The 21,884-nt window shown below is 41.5% G+C and overlaps 1 protein-coding gene across 1 annotated transcript in view; it reads left to right on the forward strand.

The window, feature by feature from the left end:
* Window positions 1-21,108, forward strand: part of si:ch211-212o1.2 (uncharacterized protein LOC492735 homolog) — a 47,690-nt gene extending 26,582 nt beyond the window's left edge. Inside the window, exons 4-7 of the mRNA XM_061036937.1 lie at window positions 5,959-6,103; window positions 12,012-12,224; window positions 17,929-19,798; window positions 20,343-21,108. Of these exons, the coding sequence (XP_060892920.1) occupies window positions 5,959-6,103; window positions 12,012-12,224; window positions 17,929-18,053 (483 nt within the window). The 3' untranslated portion in view covers window positions 18,054-19,798; window positions 20,343-21,108. The remainder of the gene's footprint in view (window positions 1-5,958; window positions 6,104-12,011; window positions 12,225-17,928; window positions 19,799-20,342) is intronic.
* The last annotated feature ends 776 nt before the right edge of the window (window positions 21,109-21,884 follow it).

Consider the following 21,884-nt stretch of genomic DNA (forward strand, 5'->3'; position numbering starts at 1 on the left):
GAGAGTTAGCATTTATTCTGAACTCGTGTGATCAAAGTAGGATTAATACTGATGTAGAAGAATTCCCTTTTCAAGTCAAATTCAGGAAATCAAATGAAATTCTTTGCATAAAAAAACGAGCAGAAAGAACTGTTGAAAGTGAACTAAACCAAATGAGATCATACTTGTGAGCCTGATTGTGTATTAGAGAAGATAAAATCATCCTTTATAGATCCCCAGTGGGTAAATTCAAGTGCTGCATCAGTAAAAGACAAGAAGACGAGCGTGCATATGAGTGCAAATAAAATTAGAATGTATAGGAATAAAATAAAAATAAAGATAAAGGTACGTATTTACAACTATTATAAGCAAGTATTATTTTAACTTTACACCAATTAACATCTTAACTACACACTAAAAACTATACAGGACATTGAGACATACAAATATTATTATCATTATTATTATTATTATTATTAGAGCAGAGAGTTAAAGGGGTATCTAATGTCTTTAGAACTAGGGTCAGACTGATATTTGATTTTTGGGGCCGATAAAGATATCAGGGAGAGAAAAAAATCACATACCGATATATCGGCTGATATCTGTCTTAGATCTATAGATATACAGTTTAGATATAGATATAGACATTTATTGCATTACTGCAGTTATCAAACACATTCTATAAATATATATAATGAAGACAAGATGGTCACTCTACTGGAAAGTAACTGAGCATGTACGTACATCACCGCTTGACATTCTGGATTGAAATGAGGATTTTAAAAGGACATCAAAATTAAAGGTAACTTTAAGGTGAGATAATATTAGCTACAGATGTATTAAAATACAAAGTGACACTGTAAACAATATCTTTTCAGTTATGCATTTTTTTACATAGCTTTTTCTTAACATGAGTTAAACGTTTAACTAAATAGTCATAGTTAAATACTTTTACACAGGAGACTGTTTGTTGAGATGTCGTCATGACAACTTTGACAAAATCCCTTTAATGTAATTAAGTGACACATACACACGTGTGTACCACTTTGATGTCTGTTCAGTGTGATGATAGATTTGAAGTTAAAGATGATTGTTTTATTCAGTGTATGTTGAACCTGATATACTTAGTCAAAGAGAATCATTTAGTTTCTACATCGTGTTCTTCAGAGACTAACATGTATTATACCTTCAGCACTCTGAACAATGCTTTATTTTTTGCTCTTTGTCTCTCTTTGTGGTGTGATGTTTATTTATGATGCGACAGTTACGGGCTTCACAGTAGTTAAAGGCACCAAAGGCACGGCGGCAGCCACAGATTTGCATGGTGCGTGGAACACTGTTGGAGACCTCTAATAAAGACTTCAACTGGAAAAGAAGAATGGACCTTTGCAGAGAACAGAGGGATGACAATGAGCGGCTGGAACATTTGTATATATGTGTGTGTGGAGACAAAAAAAACACACTGCAACCCATGGCACACACCTCAGTAGGGTTTTTAAGGCTGTGTGAGTTTTGAGGCCGAGAATAAAGGCGGACTGTGCTCACAGTTAGAGTTAGTTTGAATATCAAAGACGGGCACGATGGAGAACACCTAAGGAGAGTTATGGAGGAAACATTTGAAGGAAGTGTAGTTTTTGTATTTGTTTGTTCTGTTGTTTTCTTGTTTTTTGTTGTCATGTGTGGACTTTTGGTGTGTGTCTGTGTCTCATGCTCTCTGCTGTTGTTTGTTAAAAACACTTTTTAAAGAGGCTGAATTCTAGACACCATGTTGAAGCATTTAACGTGGACACCAAGTTGTTGTCTGCACATGAACCGCACGCTCTCCACAGCTATAGCATAAAAGGATACCTAACAGTCCTGAGAGTCTGTTGTCACACTGTCATAAATAACGTCTCCAGCAGTGAAGGACCACAGAGATGTTACAGCTGCAAGACAGAAAAACACATTCTCTGTCCCGATCATCGGCAACAGAAGAGCCACTAAAGTGTGCTCAGAGAGAGTCGATGACAGACCTGAGGTGATGAACAAACTGATATCTGGGCTGTAATGGAATTGTTGATTTCTGTTGGGGCCAAATGACCATATGAATTATTTATGGTTAAAAATAGAACAGCCAAACATTAATGAATTTAGAATTATTTGTTTATATTATTTTATTATTATTTTTTTATTTAGCTTTTGTTAATTGATTTGGGGGTATTTGTGCATTATTTCTCCCTGTTTGGGGCGGAGCCGCGGCGTATCAGCAGTGTAATTTAAGTTGATTAAGGACACCTGGGGTGAGGGTGAGAGTGGGGAAGCGGAACAGTTTTTTGACTGCAAAGGGCCGCTTAGGATATACATTATATAGCGATCTGTTTATTTTATTTTGTGAAGTTTAGTTTCTGCTGAAAAGTTTTCTATTAATAAATGTAGTTTATAAGTTGACTTTGGATCCGCGGCTGCCTTTTGTTTTTATTTGATAGCGTGTTAAACACGCTCAGCAATGGCTTACCTAATTGATTTTGTTTGAAGCCATCACAATTTCAATATAAATCTTTGACAGGGGTTACCAAACATTTTCACTCAGGACCCCCAAAATTACTGTGTTAGAGACTGGAACCCCCACTGTCCCTATTCTCGTCATTTATTTTAAGGGTGCAATCACAAGAGGTTTGGTCCGTTTGAATTGACTCTGGTGTGCTGTGTCAGATAGTCCGTTTTGGTTGGGGTGGTGTGAATGCTCAAACAAACCCTGGGCCTCTTGAAAACAGGGGTCTCGGTTCGTTTCCAAGTGCGCCACAGTTCGGTTTGCTGCAGGTGAGAACGCATTCTGGACCAAATGAAAAATGCTTCACCCCTGAATCGCACAGAGTCAACGCTAGAAGCAGAACACACATGATGTCATTGTAGGACTTTGTTGACAAACATTTAAAACACAGATCACTTTCATTTCAGCATAAAATCTTACTGAACGACTAGAGGTGTATTTAAAAATTCAACTTCTACATTCAACATTTTTTAAATGTATTTTCACAATTATGGGTCAAATGCGCAAATCCAACTCATTCAACTTTTTTATTTGGTTACGGAAGGCATCTCACGACCCCCTGTCTCAGATCTCACAACCCCCCAGGGGGTCCCGACCCCCACTTTGGGAACCACTTATCTATGATATTAAAAAAGAAAATTCAAAAATGCTCTTTTTAATTTTCTTAACTGAGCTCCTGTCCTGATCCTGTCCTGTGAAAAGCTGAAACAACAGAACGTTAAGCCTTGGTAAAAAAAAAAAAAAGACTCAAAAGGTTGAATCATCGCTCAATATCGTTTCTGTGAATTAATAAACGTATCGTTTCACCTCCAACTGATATGATACCTCTCAAACTGAGGGATGGCTCTGTCTTTCTTTGCACTCGGCTCTCTGTTGTACGTTTAATGTCCATCTGTTTTATCACTATTGAGCACACTCAGAGCACACGTTTAATCCCCCACACATCCCTTTATCTCATTAAGATTTTCTACCTGAAAGTACATCTCTGACATATTGCTCACTGCAATGCTCTTTATTAGAAATGACACATCTATAATTGGCTTTGATTGTGTGTCCATAAAAGTCTTTTCACTCCGAAGTACAAAAACTGCTACACTATTTTTAGAGTGCACTACATGTTCCCAGAAGTGTTGAAAAGTATTCCTCGGCGGAGCTTTGGGCCGTGCTGCTTTTTGTCGTCATCATGTCGTTGAGCTTTAATTGACTCAACAAGGATTTAGCAGTCCCCTAATGACACCACTTTGAGGACAGAGTCACGCTCATTAGTTCCCAATGATGCTCCATTCACAATGAAATTTGGCAGATGTGCTTTCAGTTGAGAGGTGTTTTAGTAGATCTTTTGTCTCTGATTGTTTCTTTCTCATATTTTACCAACATCACTGCTTCTCAGTTTTTTCCTCACATCTTTTTCTCACATTAGCTAAATCTTTAACACTCAATTGTGAGGCTGATCAGAGGGAGTAGTTGGGGTAATTGAATGACTTCAGTCAGTTTCTACTTAAAGGACAGAAGGTAAGAAAAGGGAGGGGGGGGGGAGGTAGGAAGAAGTAAGCATAGTCAGACATGATGGCCAAAAGAAAAAGAGAGAACAAGAGAAACCAAAAAGTGAGACGAAAATACAGAAAAAGGTCGGAAGGACAAAAAAATAAGGGGGTGGAAGGGGTGTGTCTTTCCAGCCTGTGGGACAGCGCTGGTTGCCGGGGTGATGGGCGATGTGGGCTGGTGATTAATGGACTTCGTGCGAGGTGGGCCGTTTAACAGTGTGGGATTAGAGGACACGCAGCCACCGGTGGCCCACCGTTAACTGGGAGCCCCGATGCTGCCCCGCTCGGCACGACCTCCGCAGCTTAGCCGGGGCTTTCATCTGGCTTGAGGGCTGCTGCGAGAGGAGGGGGGTGATGTGAGGGGAGAGATGGGGAAGGGGCTAGACGATAACAGAGATAGGTACATAATTGTGCAGATATCGACAGATAATTTCTCTGTTTGCTTTGGCACCTAGCAACAATGTTCACCGACAGGCGTGTGCCATTTGTTGGAGCTGCTAACACTACAATAATGAGTTTTCATGCTGATGCTTCCACACACACACACACACACACACACACACACACACACACACACACAGATGCAAAGATGCAAACCTTACTTTTCTGCCTTTTCCACAGAGGGCAATAAATTACCTTTATCCTTTATGTGCGTGTGTGTGTGTGTTTCTTTTTGTCCTCTTTTGTGCTTTTGAGATTCATATTCAGTCTTTCATTTGAGACCCCCGTGCTCTCACAGACAGGTGTCTGCCTCTGCACAGTGCAGGTGGGGTTTGTGTGTGTATGTGTGTGTGTGTTTGAACATTTTTCAGTTTTTGCAGGGCGTCCATGGGTCATTTATGCTTATGAGTGTGTTTGCGCAAGCCAACTGCTGTTCTGTGGTTTATTAGGATGCTGGATATGAGCTTTGGGGTTGCGCATGAAGCTCGGCACCGCTGAGTCGTGATGTGTGTGTGAGCATTTGATCTGCATTGGTGTAAGAACTGTAAACAATGCTTTCCACAGCATCAGGTTTGTGTTCCGATTGAAAGTGAATGTAATCTGATACAGTATTTACCGCTGCACTTTTAGCTGTACTTGTTAATCACATCAGTTCCAATCAGAGAAAAGATGGATGTGTGTCTGTTTGACTGAGAGTTTCCAGACCCCGAGGAGAATGTGTGGTTTTCTGTTTCTTTAAATGGTTTGGGCTTCATTTCTGTATCTTTGACAGTCTGGTTTTAGTAGAATATTTGATTTCCTCCAAAAACATCCAATATAAATATATAATATCAAGCCTTTCTTAAATGGAATAAAACTATTATCACTGCTCAAATTTGATAAGTTGTTTCAAAAACTCTATCTTTTGTGCCACAGCCTTCATAATGAACTTATAGAAACATCAACTGAATGTGACAAACAATACTGTGCTGTCCATTTCTATAAGCTTACATTCAGAGGGCCATTTCAACTGAATGGTAAAAGGACTTGAGTTTGTATCACACTTATCTAGCCTTCTGATTACTCAAGACGCTTTTACACCGCAGGTCACACCTACACATTCACACACTGATGGTAGTGTTTGCTATTTATAAGAACTAATCACATTCATACACCGCTGCTTGGGGTTAAGTGTCTTGCCCAAGGACTCATCGGACATGTTGCTGCAGGAGCTGGGGATCAAATCCCTGACCTTCCGGTTGAGAGAAGACCAACTCTACCCACTGAGCCACAGCCGCCCCTGCATTTAAATTGCTATTCCTCAAAATGATTCTTGTGGTTGCTTATCGAGGATCCCGCCTGTCATTTTAAATCTACAACACAAAGATACTGATTTAGAGAGGGCAGAAATTATAGAAGTATTCAGTGAATCTTTACAGCCATAAATGCTTTCTCTCTTTCTCTCTTTCTTTCTCTTCTCTGCAGGCATTCATCCGTCCTTTCAGGGAGCACCACATCGATCCGACCGCCATCACTCGCCACGACTTCATTGAAACCAACGGCGACAACTGCATGATCCCCATCCTACCACTGTCTTACATGGCCTACAAGTTCCTCACATGCACACCAGGTGAGCACACTCACTAAATTGAATTTTCCTCAGTCGGCTTCCCAAGGAAGGGAATTCACACATGGCAGCAAGGTGAGGTACAAACAGAGAGGAGGGAGAGGAGTGCAATCTGTTCCTGTGACTGTGTAAATGAGGATGCTGAAGCTCTGGTGTTTTGTATTCTGCGTGAAAAATCTTCTCCCTCACACCTGTGAGTGAGAGACTATGGGGTGCAACACCTGCAGAGGTTTGAGCTCTCGCTGTAGATTCTTCGTCATCTGCACCGATGCTCTGAGAAAGGGGCGGTAAATCACAAGTGCTGCTTCACACATGTGATCCCTCACCGGCTTCCAAACCAGTACCACAGCCAACATGCTAATAATCAGATTTAGATGAAATGAGAATGTAAGGACTTGGAAGGTCAGCTTCACAGAGTGGTCCAAACTGCTGCAGTGACTCAGTGATCCAAGTTGCCAAAGGTAGCGTCGACTCTGGCTGAAGAGTGTCCACTGATGATGGGAGGGCACGGGGCAGTGTTGCTGGTAATCATGTGCGCTGACCTAACAAGTGCAGGGCAGGGAGGGGAGGGACGGGAGGAGGGAGATCAGCAGGGGAAACAGAGCAACCTGTTATTAAGGCGGTGACATCTCCACCTGTCATGTCTGCACTTCAACTTTAGCTGGAAGGTCACTGACGGGTAAATAGGGGGGGTGGCGGGGGGTGTCGACATCAGTGAGCCATGTTGAGGGCTAGCTTAGCTGCAGTTTTACACTCTCACAAGTACTGATGATGTGTCTTATCTGCTGCCCTGATTAAACCACCTCTCTGTCTGGATGATTATCTTCCCACCTCACCTTTCTTTGTGTTTATTTATAAAAGACTTCAATCAGTTCACCATGCTTTCCCTTTTATCCTCATCCACACACCTGTGCCTCGTGTCTCTGCTCACAGGCTTGCATAATAATGCCTCTTTCTGTCTCTCTCTTGTCTGTTCACTTTTTTATAAGCAGTGTGTTTCAATAGTTCCAATAAAGAATCCATTACATTTCCCCAGTGCTTTCAGATTTGGACTTGGACTAATAAATAAACTATATTTAGTGTTTAAGAAGCGCAAGATTTTTATATAAACCACTGTTAACACAGAGAGCGCTTCATAGTGCTTTACAGAATGAAAAACTGAACATTTGGAATATTTAGAGTATTAAAGGAGGTATGACAAAACTAAGGCATTAGAATATCTAAAAGAACGAGTTATGGCATGAGGAGGAAATATGCATAAATAAATAGTGATTGAATTTAAAGGATTAATTAAAACATTAAAAAACTAAGACATTAGAATACAAACTATATTAAAATACAGTTTGATTAAAAAGTAAATAAAGAGCAATTCAATTAATATTATAGTGGAATGAAGAACTTAAGGGAAGGCAGCATTAAATAAAAATGTTTAAAGATATAAAAAAAAAGAAAATGGAGGAAAATTTAAGACCAAAACAAACTGCATTAATAATCCAGGTGCAGGCACTCAGGATGGTTAGAAAAATATAAATGGTCTTTAATTGACTGGGCTAGAAACATTAAAATACACGCATATCGGCTTTCGCCTTCTTCAGGGTGCACTGAGACAAAGAGAGTCATTGTTGCTGCAGTCACCACAGGTTTGCTCTGGTGAAGGCATGCAGCATTTTCCCTGGCCTTTAGAAGCATCACATAATAAACACATCAAATACAAGTAAAAATACAAAGAAGAAATGGTAACTTGACTTGAGCTTGTACAGCACTTTTCTAGTCTTCTGACTACTCAAAGACACATTGGACATGTGACTGCAGGAGCTGGGGATCGAACCCTCGACCTTCCGGTAGAGAGATAATGACTCAACTGAGCGACAGCCGCTCACAATCCTAACCAGGAAGACATCATCAAAACAAGTGCATTCAAGTGAAACACATAACGTCAAAATAAACACTGTGATGGGACAGCAGATGTCGACTAAACATTCAACATGCACAAAATGAGAAATCAATTTAAATACATCATACCAAGACGATCCACAAACAGAGGAAAGAAACCAATGGCAAATCAAAACTATAAAAAGGAATAGAGGTCAAAGTCAATATCAGACATCACTCAATATCACAGTTTGTTATTTGACGCTGGCCGTACATTACGGTTGTTGCTGCTGTTATTACCTTGTCATAGTGTTTTTTCACATTCTTTACACATTTCTGTTGCTGTTTGTGGATTAGCTGCATTTAAAGGACACAATTAGACACGAGAGGGGAACCTGTGAAGAACACTGTACTATGAAAAATGCTGTTCACTGATTGGTCACATTAAATCGCCATTTCTGGGACAATATTTTGGTAAGTTTGGCCGTTACGCTTCACTAGTGAACCTTAACGTCCCTGAAGTGGTACCAAACACTTACTGTACACGTGTAGGACCTGAGAGGTCTCATAACAGACTAAGAGGTCTGATAGGAACTTCGTACCAAGACCATTTAGTTCTTTACATAAGAAGAGTAGAATTTTACAATCTGTTCGTTGACCCACAGGAAGCCAGCGTTGAGATGTGAGGAGAGATGTGCTCTTCTTTTCTTGGTGTTGGTGAGATCTGTGGAAGCATCCTGGATGAGCTGCAGCTGTCTGATTGATTTTATTTTAGTCAGACCTGTAAAAATGATGTTATTAGCTAAAGTTAGCAATTTTAACAGCAGCACTTATCGTTGGCATTTTATTATTCTTGCTTCAAATCTGCAGCCTCACAGAGTCACTGACATGGCTGCAAAACAATTCTTTAAACTTTTTTGACAGCTATGTCCCCTTTACTACACAAGTCAGGTCTATAAATAAGAGAATCTGGAGTGCTAGTTTTGAAAGTTGATAGAGCAGGAGCCCCGTGTACAGAGAGGCTACAGTCTTTGTCGCACATGGTCACAGGTTCTTCTCCCAGTCCTGGAGCATCCCTCTTTTCCTCTCTCTCCCCATGTGTCATGTCTCTCTCCACAAAAAGGCATAAAAAGCCCCCAAAAAAACTCTGAAACCAATGAAAATCCTGTGAGGAGTTTTTTATATATTAAGTATTGAAGGGGGAAACTTGCAAAGGTCAGCTGATTGTCCGCAGCAGGGAGCAGCTAATGGGGGGTGAGTGAGGGAAGATTAGAGGGGTAGAGAGTGGTAGTGAGGTTTCTCTCGTAGGTGACATCCACACCTGTCATGTCACACACCGCAGGGAGTCAAGAGGTCACCAGACAGAGACGGGGAGAGACGCAGTGACATCTACACCTGTCATGTCTGCACAATAAGTGGTCACCTCTAAGAGTTTGAGACAGAGGGTGAGAGTGCAAAGAGGAGAGACGGAGCGAGAGAGCGTGGGGGGGTTTGGCGGTGGCAGAGGGTCATGTAGCGGTAAGATGACATCTAAATCTGTCATGTCAAGCTCCACATGGTGTCAAGCGGTCACCAGACAGAGACAGAGACAGAGACAGAGGTAAAGAGGGGGGGAGCTGAAAGCTGTGAGGTGACATCTCCTGCTGTCATGTCTGCACTTGAACAGGGGTCATAGGATCACTGTTAAAACTAAAGAGAGGGGAAGAGCGTGGAGGTAGACAAAGAGAGGACAGCTGTAAGTCATATGGAGAGAAAGACTTCATAAGAGTAGACAGCCGTGTTAAACACTGTGTTCATGCATGTGGATGTTTGAAGAATTGAACAATAAAACTGACCTTTTGTCTGACACCATCTTGTCCTTCATTTTGGATTAAAGTCTATTTCTTCATGTAGAAACCTGACTGGATTAAGATCATAAAATGCTCAGGTGTATAAGATGCTGTCTGTTACTCCAAAAGGGATTGTGGGTTTCCATTGTGTTCAGTCAAAGTCTTGGTAAGAGCAGGAACTCTATTCAAAACTATTCTGGTTTGCTAATGATTTATTTATGGTGAGCAGAAGACAATGGGGCACCTCTAGTGTAGTGGTTAGTGCTTGCACCCAATGTACGGAGGCTGTGGTCCAGGCCGGCTTCAAATCCGACCTGTGGTTCCTTTCCCACAGTTCATTCCCCACTCTCTCTCTCTCTCCCTGATTCCAACGCTATCCACTGTTCTATCTCTACATTAAAAAGCCCAAAAAGTTTTTTTTCTCTCTCAATACAGAACTTAGATGACATGAACATATTGTAAATAAAACACAGTACATAGTATTCAAATCACTGTCCATCCTGTCTCTGATCTTTCTCCTCTTGCTTCTTCCCCTCTTCCTCCTTCTCCTATGCCTCCTCCTCCTACTCATCCTCCTCTTCCTCTAACCTTTTCTCCACAATTTGTCCTCCATTGTTGTGCACACCAAAAAGCCAAACCAAACTCCTAATGATGGTGTTCAAGCTCTCATTTCTGATTGGTTACTGGTGTCTTCACATGTGCATTCTGAGTGCAGCTGGTTGTTGATTGAGTGTTTTAGTGATGGTGTTCAGCACAGGCTTTCACTTTTGAATGATCTGTCTTTATGTAGAGTAGTGTGTTCAGTCAAAACCCTGTGTAGTGTTGAGGCTGAGAGTGTGTGTAAAGTTGTGTAAGTCTGGGCCGACAGTTTGGACCTTGTGAGTCGACTTTCAATAACTGTAAGCAACTGAGCTGCCAGGTCCCTTAAGTTAAATCTTGTCATCATTTCATTATTTTACAGAATTTAAAACATAAATAAAGGAGAAAAAACAAATCTCATTGTCTTTATTCCATGTTACACTCTGAGTTATTTAAAGGTCACTCACTCTCAACCCAAATCATTTTTAGAAACAGATTCTTTCAAGATTTTTCCCTCTCTAGTGGCCGCCGGATAGCCTAGTGGTTATGTCGCGCGCCCCTTGTACAGAAGCTACGGTCCTCACAGCAGTGACCACAGGTTCAATTCTGACCTCTGCTGCGTGTCGACCCCCACTCTCTCCTCCCAACACTTCCTGTCTCTGGTCAGCTATCCTATCTAATAAGGCAAAAAGGCCCCAAAAATACCTTTTCCCCTCTCTCTCTTTTCACCTACTAATCTAGCTTCTGATAACCTCTTATTGTGTGACGTGCTGGGCTCCAAAGACAATACATCCCAGTAAAGAAAGATGCACTCATAAGAATGCTGTTTTAGTGTGACATTCTCACTGAGCCAGTAAACTCACCTCCCATTTCCCCAGCCTCCAACTCCACCTTCATCTAAATATCACATTAAAAAACAAAAAACAAGACACACATTATGTCCTGTCCCTGAGTGTCTCTGTAGGACTGCTGTGCAGCTCTCATGGAGATTCAGAAAGCAGGAGTCCTTTAAATATTAAAAGGAGGCTCAGATGATGACTCACAGTAGCTTTGAACCTCAGTCTGACTTTCTCTTGGTCAATAAACAACAGACAGAATGCGTCAAGACTGATTTTCTTGTAAGATGGCACACAGGTGAGGAGAGTCTCACTCCTGACTGACTCACTTAAATGTCTCTCTTGATGCCTGTGGTGTCGGGGTGTCAGCACTGTGATGAACAGTGTAAACAATGTGACTAAAGTCCTGAACACTGATGTCAGATGACTCGCACTCCGCTTGGCCTCTCTGTTATTGGCAAACAGTCTCTGTCGTTGTTGTTTTTTTAATGTTACATTGAGATTATTTTTACCCTCTCTCCTCGTCTTCCCACTTGTCTGTCTTTGTCTTCCCCTGCTGCCACTCTTCCTCGCCTCTCTCCGTCTTCTCTTCTTTTCCCCCCTGTTCCTCTTCCTCCCCCCTCGGTCTCTTCATCTCTCCGAGGCTCCTGCCAGCATCCTCTCTGTGGGAGTGCTACGCCTTCATGCTGGCCTCTCTTCATTACATTTAACAGTTTGATCAATAATTCTATTAACTTTACTCTCTCCTTTCTTTCTCACTCTGTGTACACATGTCTCTCTCCTGTCACCCCTCAGAGGCCTTGGCGGCGTCCTATCCCTGGGACTGCTACGTCTTTGCCCTGGCCGTTTTTGTGACATTGACCAATCAGATTCACAAGTGGAGCCACTCCTACTTCGGCCTGCCGTGCTGGGTCATGCTGCTTCAGGACTGGCATCTGGTGTTGCCACGGAAACATCATCGCATCCACCATGTCTCGCCACATGAGACATACTACTGCATCACTACAGGTGAGAGCCTGTATGACCACCACCAGTTAATGATGTTTTTGCATGGTTACCGTGTGTGTGTGTGTGTGGTGTGTGTGTGTGTGTGTGTGTGTGTGTGTGTGTGTGTGTGTGTGTGTGTGTGTGTGTGTGTGTGTGTGTGTGTGTGTGTGTGTGTGTGTGTGTGTGTGTGTGTGTGTGTGTGTGTGTGTGTGTGTGTGTGTGTGTGTGTGTGTGTGTGTGTGTGTATTCATTCAAATGAGTGCGTAAGTATGTGTTTGTTCTGTTTGGTGAATAACCCTAACCCTAAAGAAGGGGTAGAATGTGAACTCATCCTTCTTAAACTATTTAAGCCGACAAGATGAAACTTGCTATTCTCCTCAGTGATTGATTCAACAGTTTTGAAGATGGATGGATGATGGACACTTTATTGATCCCGAGGGACATTCAAAGTATGAGTAGCAGCAGTAACATTTTAATAACAATAATATCTTTATAATGCAGGAATAAGAAACAATATCAAGTTAAAATTAAAACGTAACAAATTACAGAGTACAACAGCTCAGCAGCATTCATTTTTGAAAGGTTCAGCAGAGTCTGTATGGAGGTAGGGCATTTTCAAAAGAGTCTGCAATTTAAGATGCAGGTAAATTATGTATCCAAAGAAACATTAACGCGTCAAATAATTGAAATGTTTTATTGGAAAGATAACCGCTTGAGGGTTAGGGTTAGTTTTCCAGGGGGTCACATAGTAAGAGGCTGTCAAATGTTTGTAGTCTCCGAGTAGATCACTGCTTGCTGCCCCCCCCCCCCCCCCCCCCACCATAAGAAACAGGTGTTTTACAGTATTGTTGTAGAAAAAATAAGATTAACTGTTACATTTTGTTATGAAGGAATTGTAGACTGTTCATAACAGAAGAAAGAGGTCGAATGAATAACACAAGATAAATTATACAAACAACATGTTTACTGTTACTTTTAATGTTGATTATTGTAAGATAGAAAAAAATAGACTGATTAAAAATACAACTGTGAGGAGATGTACAATATTAAGAAGCTTTATATTTACATTTTGATATGTAGAAGATGTTTAAGACATTTTGAAGAGTGGGGTCCCCGCCAGACTATAACGGGAGCCTTGGCATGGAACCTGTTGGGAACTCCTGGCTTAGAAAACTCCACATCTCAAGTTCAGATGGCATTTGATGTTCTGCAGTTTGGTCTTTTGGTCTCCTTGTTACTCTTCCTATGTCAGAGTAGCTATCTCGTTAAGTTAAAACATACTTTAATAAAAAAAATTTAGTCTGGATGATATCAGCTGCATCAGAGGGGCGGAGCCAAGCTTAGGAGATCAAAATAAATCATACCAGAACTAAAACAATGTTCCTGCCCTCATATTGTACCTCATACCATCAAAGTGTGAAAACACAGAAGGATGATGTGACTCCCGGACGCTATCGTTGTGTATTTTGTGGGCGGCCATTTTAGATCGCCATAATTGCAGCTGATGACTCCAGAATAATTTCCCGTTACAATTCTCAGTAGATTGGGACAAAATGGTGGCAGTGTCTGTCTGTCTGTCGGTTTCTTATAAATAACTAAAAGACAATGTTCTGTTTTTGTGCATGTGTGTCTTTAGAGACACATTCAGTATTCTGCATGCATCTGGGTGAGAGGGAGGGAGGGAGGGAGGGAGAGGGAAGCGGGAGGATACACAAGGGGGATTGAGTTTGTACGTCACCCTGCGCCCCTGCGGACGACAGATGTGTGTGAGTAAGTTGAGGGGGGTTGGCATCAGGAAAGTGTGTTTGTTCACGCGCACACCCGCTTACATCTGCATACTCGAGCATCTGTGTGTGTGCTCGTCTTTTTGACCTCCCCTCAGTCTCTAACCTGTGTGTGTGTGTGTGTGTTTGTGGTGGGAGGTGGGTTGGTGGTGGACGGGGGGCCCACAGGGGACGGCGACGGCCCCCACGCTCCCCCTAGCCTGCCTGCCTGGGCCGGGCCTGGATTCCACTGGGGCCCGCCTAGCTGCCTTTGTGTTTGCCACCGGCTGACAATCCCCATGTATATTTAATGCTAACCTGCTGTCTGTTCTAACAAATAGGACTTCACAGGCAGAGGGGGATGGAGGACATGGGAGGGTGGGTGGGGGGGGACGGGAGCAGGAGGGTGAGGAAAGGAGAGGATGGGAAGGAAGCGGGGATTTAGAGTTAAAAAAGAAAGGAGGAGTGTGTGGTAAGAGAAGGAGAACAAGGAGAGATGGAGAGAAAGAATCAAACAGAACCTCTGGCTGCTTTACTATCTTCCAGCAGAGCGAGGGTCACTGGAGACACACACACACACACACACACACACACACACACACACACACACACTACCCTGTAGCTATAGTATTCATCCCATGCAAACACATCATGGGGTGGTTGTGTATGAGCATCAGACAAGGGTTGCCTAAGTACACACAGCCCATGTGAATGTTTATATTTGTGTGTGTGTGTGTGTGTGTGTGTGTGTGTGTGTGTGTGTGTGTGTGTGTGTGTGTGTGTGTGTGTGTGTGTGTGTGTGTGTGTGTGTGTGTGTGTGTGTGTGTGTGTGTGTGTGTGTGTGTGTGTGTGTGTGTGTGTGTGTGTGTGTGTGTGTATGTATGTGTGTGTGTGTCATTCAGTACCTTTACATGATGTTAAAAACATTCATTTATTGACTAAACTACTGACCTTGTGCATGCTGCACAGTTCCTGTGCCCGGCTTTGACCCGGAAGTAGAACAGCATAAATGCCTTGAAGAGAGCGAAGAAGAAGACATGTCAAAAGGTATCAAGATGGCGAGTGTTCGGGGCGCTGAATAGCCTAGTGGTTACGTCGCACCCCATGAAGAGACTGTTGCACTCCAAGCTGGTGGCCTGCGTTCAAGTTTGGTCTTGAAAAAAATGCTACAGCGAGAACCTCGTATTCTTTGCCAGACGAGGAAAGACACTTTATGTTATGTCAGAGATGTTAAATGGTAAATGGACTTGAGCTTTGATAGCACTTTTCTAGTCTTCTGACTACTCAAAGCTCTTTAAACCTCTCTTAAAAGTGTCTGTCAGTTGTAACTCATCCATTCATACACATTCATTTGCTATCGATGAAGCAGCAGGAGCAACATGTGGCTGCAGGAGAAGGAGATCGAACCCTGGACCCTCCGGTTGAGAGATGACTGAATCTGAAGCTGAATCTCCTAAATGACCTGTAACGGTGTGTGTGTGTGTGTGTGTGTGTGTGTGTGTGTGTGTGTGTGTGTGTGTGTGTGTGTGTGTGTGTGTGTGTGTGTGTGTGTGTGTGTGTGTGTGTGTGTGTGTGTGTGTGTGTGTGTGTGTGTGTGTGTGTGTGTGTGTGTGTGTGTGTGTGTGTGTGTAATCTGCACAGCAGATGTATGTTTACCTCAGAGCAGTGTGTGAGCACAGAGACAATGGTAGCTTCATGCATGTATGCATTTGAACATGTAAATGTTCCTTGGCCTGTAGCCATACATACATTCATGTATTTACCTTAGACATACAGTAGATGCAGAGCTATAAGAGTTTTATGAAGCATAAAGAAGAGAGGCTGAGGATATGTGTGTATGCATGTGAGTGTAATGTGTGTGTGTTTCTTGGGTTGGTAGGGGCTGAGAAGACCCCCTCATTGCTCTACCTCCCTGGAATTTAATCTGTAAATGATGACAAGCGTTAGACGAGAGGTTAGATTTTCCTGGGGGAATAGAGGATCGGGGTCAGATGGGAATAAAGCAGTAAAAAAAAAGATGACGTTAAGAACAGAGGAGTGAAATCTGAGGTGAAGCCAAGAGATTAAAAGGAAACAACACACTTCAAGAAGGAGTTGACTTTGTTTGCAGAAGAAGAGGGTGTGTAGAATTTGAGAAAGGAAGGTTACAAATGGATTAACACAGGTCAGTGTTTGCCCTGTGGGTGCTGCTGGAGAACAGGGTGGGGTTGAGGATAAGACTAATGTCAGGAGCAAGACGCCCGTTAGGGGTCCAAGGCTATGGACTGATCTGTCTGAAACACTTAAGTATATACACCGGTGTCAAAGTCAGATCATTGCATAGCTGCGGTCCAGTGTGACTGAGTGTTTGACAGACAGCACAGTCAGCAGCCCTGCAGGAGAGGCTCCACGGTGTGCAACCATTTTTATGACTGTGACCAAGACATGCACCTTTACTTTCTGTTTGGAAGATTTTTCTTTTCTTCATATCATAAACACAAGCAATACAGATCAAACATGACACTCAATATGCTGATGGGGAAGTTAAATCAGGGGCGTTTTTCCTGAGATGCCCTGAACTGACAGAGGAGTGAAGAATAAATATTTTATTAACATGTAATCTTAATCTTAAACCCTAGCTTTAGTTATATCGAGTATACACTTCAGGGATCATTTTGAGTGTTTCTCTGAAACTCCGCTAATGCAACTCAGTATAGTGGACACATGTTAGCACTGAGCATGACCTTATGAAGTTTGTAAACCCAGAGTTTTCCTGAACTTATGTCTTGTCTTCCTTTGAAATCAGCTTTCTTTTTAAGCAGCCATTCACAGACTCAAGATGAGAAATAAAAAGAAATGCCAGGGCACACCCAACTTTTAACCATACGTCTTTGATTAGTGTTAAATACAAATGTGTATTTCCCAAAGTGAAAGCAGCCTATGGCAATTCAGTGCAAAGAAAAAAGAAAATCTCTGCACACTTCCCAATTTTAAGCTACTGCATGATTAGATATATCTTTATGGTAAAAGAGCTCTTGCTGCCACCTGCAGTACCTTCAGCGACCTTCTGGGGGATGAGGCCAGGACCTTGAGATTGGCTGACTTTTGGCTCACTTTAATGTCAGAACTCTGATTTTTAAAGTGAGTAAAGTGAGAAAATAAATGTCTGCGCTAAAACAAAAAAATGTCAGTGTCCCTAATCCTCGAGTAATTTCACCAGGTCAATATTTCAGTTTGTCAAATGACTTTTGTCAGCAATGAAACCACTTTACTGTCAGCCTCAGCCCGACTTTCTGTTGCAAATTCAAAAATGGTAGCTTGTTAACTTTTCCTAAAGTTGGAAACACTGTGAACTTTATCTGCCAAATATCAAGACGTTCACATGCTGATGTCAGTATCACTGTGAAGCATCACTGTGCCCACACACAGCCTCAAACATAGACTTAGGTGCAAAGTCACAGTACAGTTGTGCAAATTTGGCAGCCACTCAACCTGCAAAAAGATAAAAAAAGAAGAAGGTAAAAAGATCCTTCAAAGGACAAGATACCCCAAAGCTTTTTTTTACTTGTGCGTCATTGTCATGTCTTCTCTTCTCTCTTTTCTAAGCTAATGTTTGAACATTGACATACAGACAATCATTCTCAGCTGCAAAATGTTATTGGCTTTTCCTTGTATTAATTTATTGCAGTAACTTGTAAATTCACTTCATTCATACAGCGGCTACTTCCACCTGCCATCACTGGGTATACTGAAATACTTAAACATGTTAAACATATGGCCGTGCAGTCCTTCTCTTTCGACACACATTTATTTTGGGCTCATCTTAATTCTAGAAGCTAACAAACCTTCACTCCTAAACTCTTCATCCTTTTTTTATCAGTGTCTTGCTTTTTCTTTTTTTCTTCCTCTCCTCATTTTACGTTCCTCATTCTCTTCGTACTGCCTAACAATGTGTCTCCTCTTCTTGTTCTCCACATCCAAAGGCTGGTGTAACTATCCGTTGGACCAGCTGGGCTTTTGGAGACGGATGGAGCAATTGATCCAACGACTAACAGGGCAGAGACCGCGTTCAGATGACCTGGCGTGGGCCAAGAAGACCGACAGATAAACACACAAATGGATGGAGGGGGAAAGGGGCTTTCAGCTGCAAATGTAGAATAGAGATGAGGAGAAACACACACACACACACACACACACACACACACACACACACACACACACACACACACACACACTGTACCTATGTCTCTATGCTTCTTGCTTTTTTGCAAAAAGAAAAAAAAATCAAAGACAGTCCAATTGATTTATTTGCTTGCTTTAGTCTGTACTTTAACAAGCTTTGAACGTACGAGGCAAAACCATTAACACTCTGCTGTGACAGCCAATCAGCTTTTAGTCCTGTTGACCAATGATGTGTGGAGGCGTTGTGGTGTGTAGGTGTAGGAGGTTTCTGGAGGTTGGGCTCTCCAGGAGTGACATCACGCTGCTTGTTTCAGGCAGCTTCTTACACCACACACACACACACACACACACACACACACACACACACACACACACACACACACACACACACACACACACACACGAGAAAACCATGTTAACAAGAGGTAAAAATAAATACTCTGTCTTCTATATAATATTTATTATGGCTTTACTTTAAACCACTCTCAGCATCGTCTTCAATACATTGTTAGTGCATACATACAAACCTATGTGAATCATGTGGCCCACTTTGGATCTGTTGGGATTCGTGGAGCTCACACACACACAGATAATCCTCATTGATGTTTTTCATCAGAGATGAGTTTGGAGAAGTCTACTTTTTTTTATAGCTTCATGATAAACCTCTATCAGTTCAAAGCTCCTAAATGAACATATCTAAAGCTTAAAATGAGCCAGAAATATCTTTTTCATCTTGAAGCCATTTTAATGACTTTCTCTCATTTGACGTAAAGAAGCATTTCATCTTTTTGCACTTTCATGCTTATAAGATCGATTTTTTCACTTTGTGACATCTTTAGTCGGACGATATCCACTTAAAATAAAAGTATGTCTGCCGTCAGATTTCCATATTTCTTAACAGACAGAGATGACACACAGCTGAGCTTGTTAGTGATCTGAATGGAAGTGGCATGATATGTTTATACTTACAGGATTTTTCAGAAATGTTTGCAAAGATCTATACCACTCTGAATGTCAGGATGAAAAACACAAGGTCAGTTAGTAAATCTTAGCATAGAGACTAAAAACAGCAAGAAACGCAAAACTACACCTTTACAGCCCGAATTTAACCCTTCATTTTCTTGATGTACGATAGATATTTACCTTCAAACACAGCCAGCCATGCTTTCTTTCTCTGTTTTTCTGTCTTCACTGCGAGCTTCAGCTTTCCATTAGGCATGCAGACTTAAGCTGGTCAATCTTCTGACCCTTCATCAGCAAGAAAGTAAACAAGAACATTTCAAAAGATGACATAAAAAAAGGTTAAACGCAGAGAGTCTGGCATGACTCGAGTCTCTTTCCTCAGCTAACAGAGTGGCACAGACACAAGGGGGAGAACCTTCTTGGCTTCTGTAGTTTCTCCGTTTTCTACTCGTGCCTGCAGACAAATCTTTTCAGCTAAAGTTTTGTTTCTTGGAGGATGCTTTTGGCTGCCCTTAAGGCCAAAAATGGAGTAAAACATGTTTTATGAATTGTTTTTCACCTCCACACTGGAAACCTCAGGGCAGGGAAACTTAGCTGGTAATCACCCTTAAGTCCTGCTTTCTTGTCACATTCTGCATCACAAGAAATTCAGCTTGACTTCAGTCCAGAATAGCAAACAGAAAACGGATTCCCCTCCTCATCACTTCAGTTACTGGACCGTTCTTTTTCTCAATAGATTACACTGAAGTGAACAGAAGTAATAAGGGATGTGCACATTCAGTCGAATAAACTGTTCAATGTCTTAACCCTCGCTAGTCAGCAACAGGATTACTAGTTGGTTAAACAAATAAATAATATTTGTGTTCAGCTCAAACAGCAACGCAGCATCACGCCCCCAGCCGGCTGTAACTCTGGTCAATGGGTCTGCTCTCCCCGCTCTACTACCCGGATGTAAACAAGCACGGTGAACGGATAACATCTTGTAGGAGCAGCAGGGTTTGGTAATATTTTGATTGAGAAAATTGAGTTAAAAATAAAATCAGGCGTTGTCAGATTAAACTGGCATATTGATCTGAGCGGTGTGTAATCGTACTTAATACGGGCATGTGGATATAAACCTGCAGGGAGGACTGAAGGCTGGAGGTGCTAGCGCTGCTAATGTTAGCCACACTCTGCTAACCAAATTACTTAGTTTACCTGCACAATGTAAAATTCATTTTGACAGTTTTCTGAAGTGAGTTCGTAGCTTTAGACTGGTTGACCTTTCACATCCATAATACTCCAGTTTAAAAGTGAAAGGGAGTTTGGTCATTCCTGCTTTTCTGTCATTTTAAATACAAACTAAACGAAAATTTGTTACAAACCCTAAAACCCGTCACACATTAAAAAAAAGATATATTCATGTGTTAAAAAATCCTGGAAACATTTTTATAACAATTTGTCAGCTGATGTGAAAAAGAGGAAGAGAGCCTTAAAGTAATTTTAATAATATTTAATATAACTGTCATTAATTTGCTTACAATGTCTCCATCATCTGGGTCTTGTTTCAGTCTTTACAGATGCACTTTAGTCGTCTGTTACTGACTCTGTAAAAGAGGCTGGCTGCTTGAAGCGTTCTTTATTTTTAGGCTGTTAATCATTTCAGCCACAGGTTGGTAATAACTGCACTTTATTGTTTTACTTTTGTTATTATCTCAAAAGGCACTCATGATAACACAGTATACAAATTCAATCAAACATCTCACTAGCATGCACACACACACACACACACACACACACACACACACACACACACACACACACACACACGTTGAATGCAGTCACACAAACGCACACATGCTCTTTATCACTTTGTGTTCTGTGTCCTCTAGCTTTATCATTTTCTAGTTTTTTATGAATGGATCAAGCCTTGTATAGTTACATTTTGACGTTCCATTTTGCAGCTCGATGCTCACTGCTCGTCTTGCCTTAATGTTTTTATCTGCTCTTTGGTTTTAATAAAGGGTTATTGACACCAACGTCTCACTTCCTATTCTCATCTTTTATTAAACTTGGTTTTGTGAAATGTATTTGCAGGATGTGAGATGCTCTGCTTTGGGTGTTGAAGAGGAAGTTTAAGAGTTAGATGATTTTTTTTACTGTTTGCAGAACTTATGTTGTGGTTGGTTTTGGTGCTGAAGTTCGAGGCCTTTGAATGTGTGCAGACAAAATGAGAGCACTGAATGAGGACACACTAAAGGATGTGTGCTTTTCATTAATCTTAACACATGCTTCTGTGTCAGCGTTAATGCTCCGTTCTAAAGTGTCAGTATGGGAACGGCTTCAGACTGTATTGAAATTCAACAGCGCCCTCTAGTGTTGAAAATAAGCGTCTGCTTTGTATGCTTTCACCCATCACAGATCAGTCAGAAACGATATATAGAGTACTGCATAACTTCTCGAATGACAGTCCTCAGCAGAAGTCTGCTTTGCCTACATATTTTAATATACATATTTTTTCTCTTGAAGTGGTTTCAAAATTAATCTGGACATTAAGTTCAAACTGCTAAAATGTAATAAGACATACATTTATATTAAATATATGAAAAAACAGTTCTGTCCATTAATTTCCAGTATGATGTTTTGTAGTGTACATCAAACTAAAATATGTTTAAATATGGCAGAAACTTGAACAAGTGAAGTATACATTGATAGAATTGGGTTTAGGATGACCAGATAAAATGATACCAGAATGAAAGAGAATTGTACAGACCAGCCGTAGAATCCGAAACAAAGTAACTAACAGTGTAAAAAA

The sequence above is a fragment of the Labrus mixtus genome, chromosome 4 (genome assembly GCF_963584025.1).
Source record: "Labrus mixtus chromosome 4, fLabMix1.1, whole genome shotgun sequence".
Taxonomy (NCBI): domain Eukaryota; kingdom Metazoa; phylum Chordata; class Actinopteri; order Labriformes; family Labridae; genus Labrus; species Labrus mixtus.